We start from the raw sequence: 1,489 nt of genomic DNA on the forward strand, positions 1-1,489 counted from the left end.
AGATGAAGTGGGCGCGCTGGTCTTTGACATCGGTTCCTTCTCCACTAGAGCGGGGTACGCAGGAGAAGACTGTCCCAAGGTGATAATGTTCCACCATGCCACCAAACTCACACATCACCTAGAACCACAAAGAACCCAACAAACACGCAGATGAGCAGGAGACACCTGACCAGTAATATTCTTCATCTGAGATCATTTCAGGCCAACATCATCGAAATTTATAAAAATCCCAATAACAAATCTCTGTATAATCCTGTAGAAGAAGAATCACTTTTTTCTGTTAATGTGTGTTCGGGGTTTGGGGGACCTGGCAGGAGAATAGATTGGAAACGCTGCTCCAGTTGACTAGAATCATCTTCAGTAAGATGAATAATAAAGTTCTACATAGAAAGAATCATTTGGAGTGCTGGTGGTGAATGAAAACGGGCGGCTGTGGCTCTTCTTCGACTATATGATGATGATGGCCATGTGCTTGTCTCATATAGGCCGACTTCCCCACTTCTCTGGGGGTCAATGTAGAGGAGGAGGGGTCTGGGGATGCCGGGGCGGAGCATGAGCGTTCCACAGGGCGGAGCTTTTACATCGACACTCCTGCCCTACACGTCCCTCGAGCTGGAGTGGAGCTGATCTCTCCACTGAAGAACGGGATGAGTATGACACCCCCCCCCCACCCACACACACACACACACACACACACTTCTGACCTGTGAGTGGTTCTCCTGCCCTCATCTCTCTCTCTGTTAGTTGAGGACTGGGACGCGTTTCAGGCCATCGTGGATCACATCTACTGCAAGCACGTCAAATCTGGGCCCAGCCTGCATCCTGTACTAATGTCAGAGGCTCCAGTGAGTACACACACACACACACACACACATAAAATACACAGATGCACCTTGACAGGTTAATACACAGAAATGTTTCAGCAGCAAAAGCTTTTGCCTTGTGTGTGTTTAGTGGAACTCTCGCTTAAAGAGGGAGAAACTGACCGAGCTGATGTTTGAACACTACAACATTCCAGCCTTCTTCTTGTGCAAGACTGCTGTCCTCACAGCGTATCCAATCACAGTGAGCTTCAGCCAATCACAGAAAACAAACGCTGTAGCCACATGGACGAACTGATAAAGGATGCAGCGTGTATGTGACAGACATGGGCGTGTCTCTGGCAGTGGGCGGGTCTGTGGTGGGCGTGTCAAGTCTGCAGTGTAGACACAAGGGACGGACTAGGGAGGGGATATTTGTGCCACATCCGTCCTTAACATGACTGGCTGAAGCTTCGCCAATGGACGCGCAACAGGACTGGTGCTGGACAGCGGAGCAACACACACCACTGCCATCCCAGTGCATGATGGGTACGTCCTTCAGCAAGGTAAAATCATCCTAAAAAAGTTTTACTTCCTCCTGCATTGTAATTAATGTTTATTTATTAAAAGTACAAAAGCTCATTGTCTTTGGCTAATCTTAAGACCTGAAAGTTATTTGTTGTATTTCT

At 48.0% G+C, this 1,489-nt stretch overlaps 1 protein-coding gene across 1 annotated transcript in view; it reads left to right on the plus strand.

Moving 5' to 3' along the window:
- LOC114772565 (actin-like protein 6B) overlaps window positions 1–1,464 on the plus strand; it is a 1,652-nt gene extending 188 nt beyond the window's left edge. Inside the window, exons 2-6 of the mRNA XM_028965455.1 lie at window positions 3–79; window positions 486–651; window positions 745–845; window positions 955–1,052; window positions 1,272–1,464. Of these exons, the coding sequence (XP_028821288.1) occupies window positions 3–79; window positions 486–651; window positions 745–845; window positions 955–1,052; window positions 1,272–1,413 (584 nt within the window). The 3' untranslated portion in view covers window positions 1,414–1,464. The remainder of the gene's footprint in view (window positions 1–2; window positions 80–485; window positions 652–744; window positions 846–954; window positions 1,053–1,271) is intronic.
- Window positions 1,465–1,489: the final 25 nt, after the last annotated feature.

Source organism: Denticeps clupeoides, unplaced genomic scaffold (genome assembly GCF_900700375.1).
Source record: "Denticeps clupeoides unplaced genomic scaffold, fDenClu1.1, whole genome shotgun sequence".
Taxonomy (NCBI): Eukaryota; Metazoa; Chordata; class Actinopteri; order Clupeiformes; family Denticipitidae; genus Denticeps; species Denticeps clupeoides.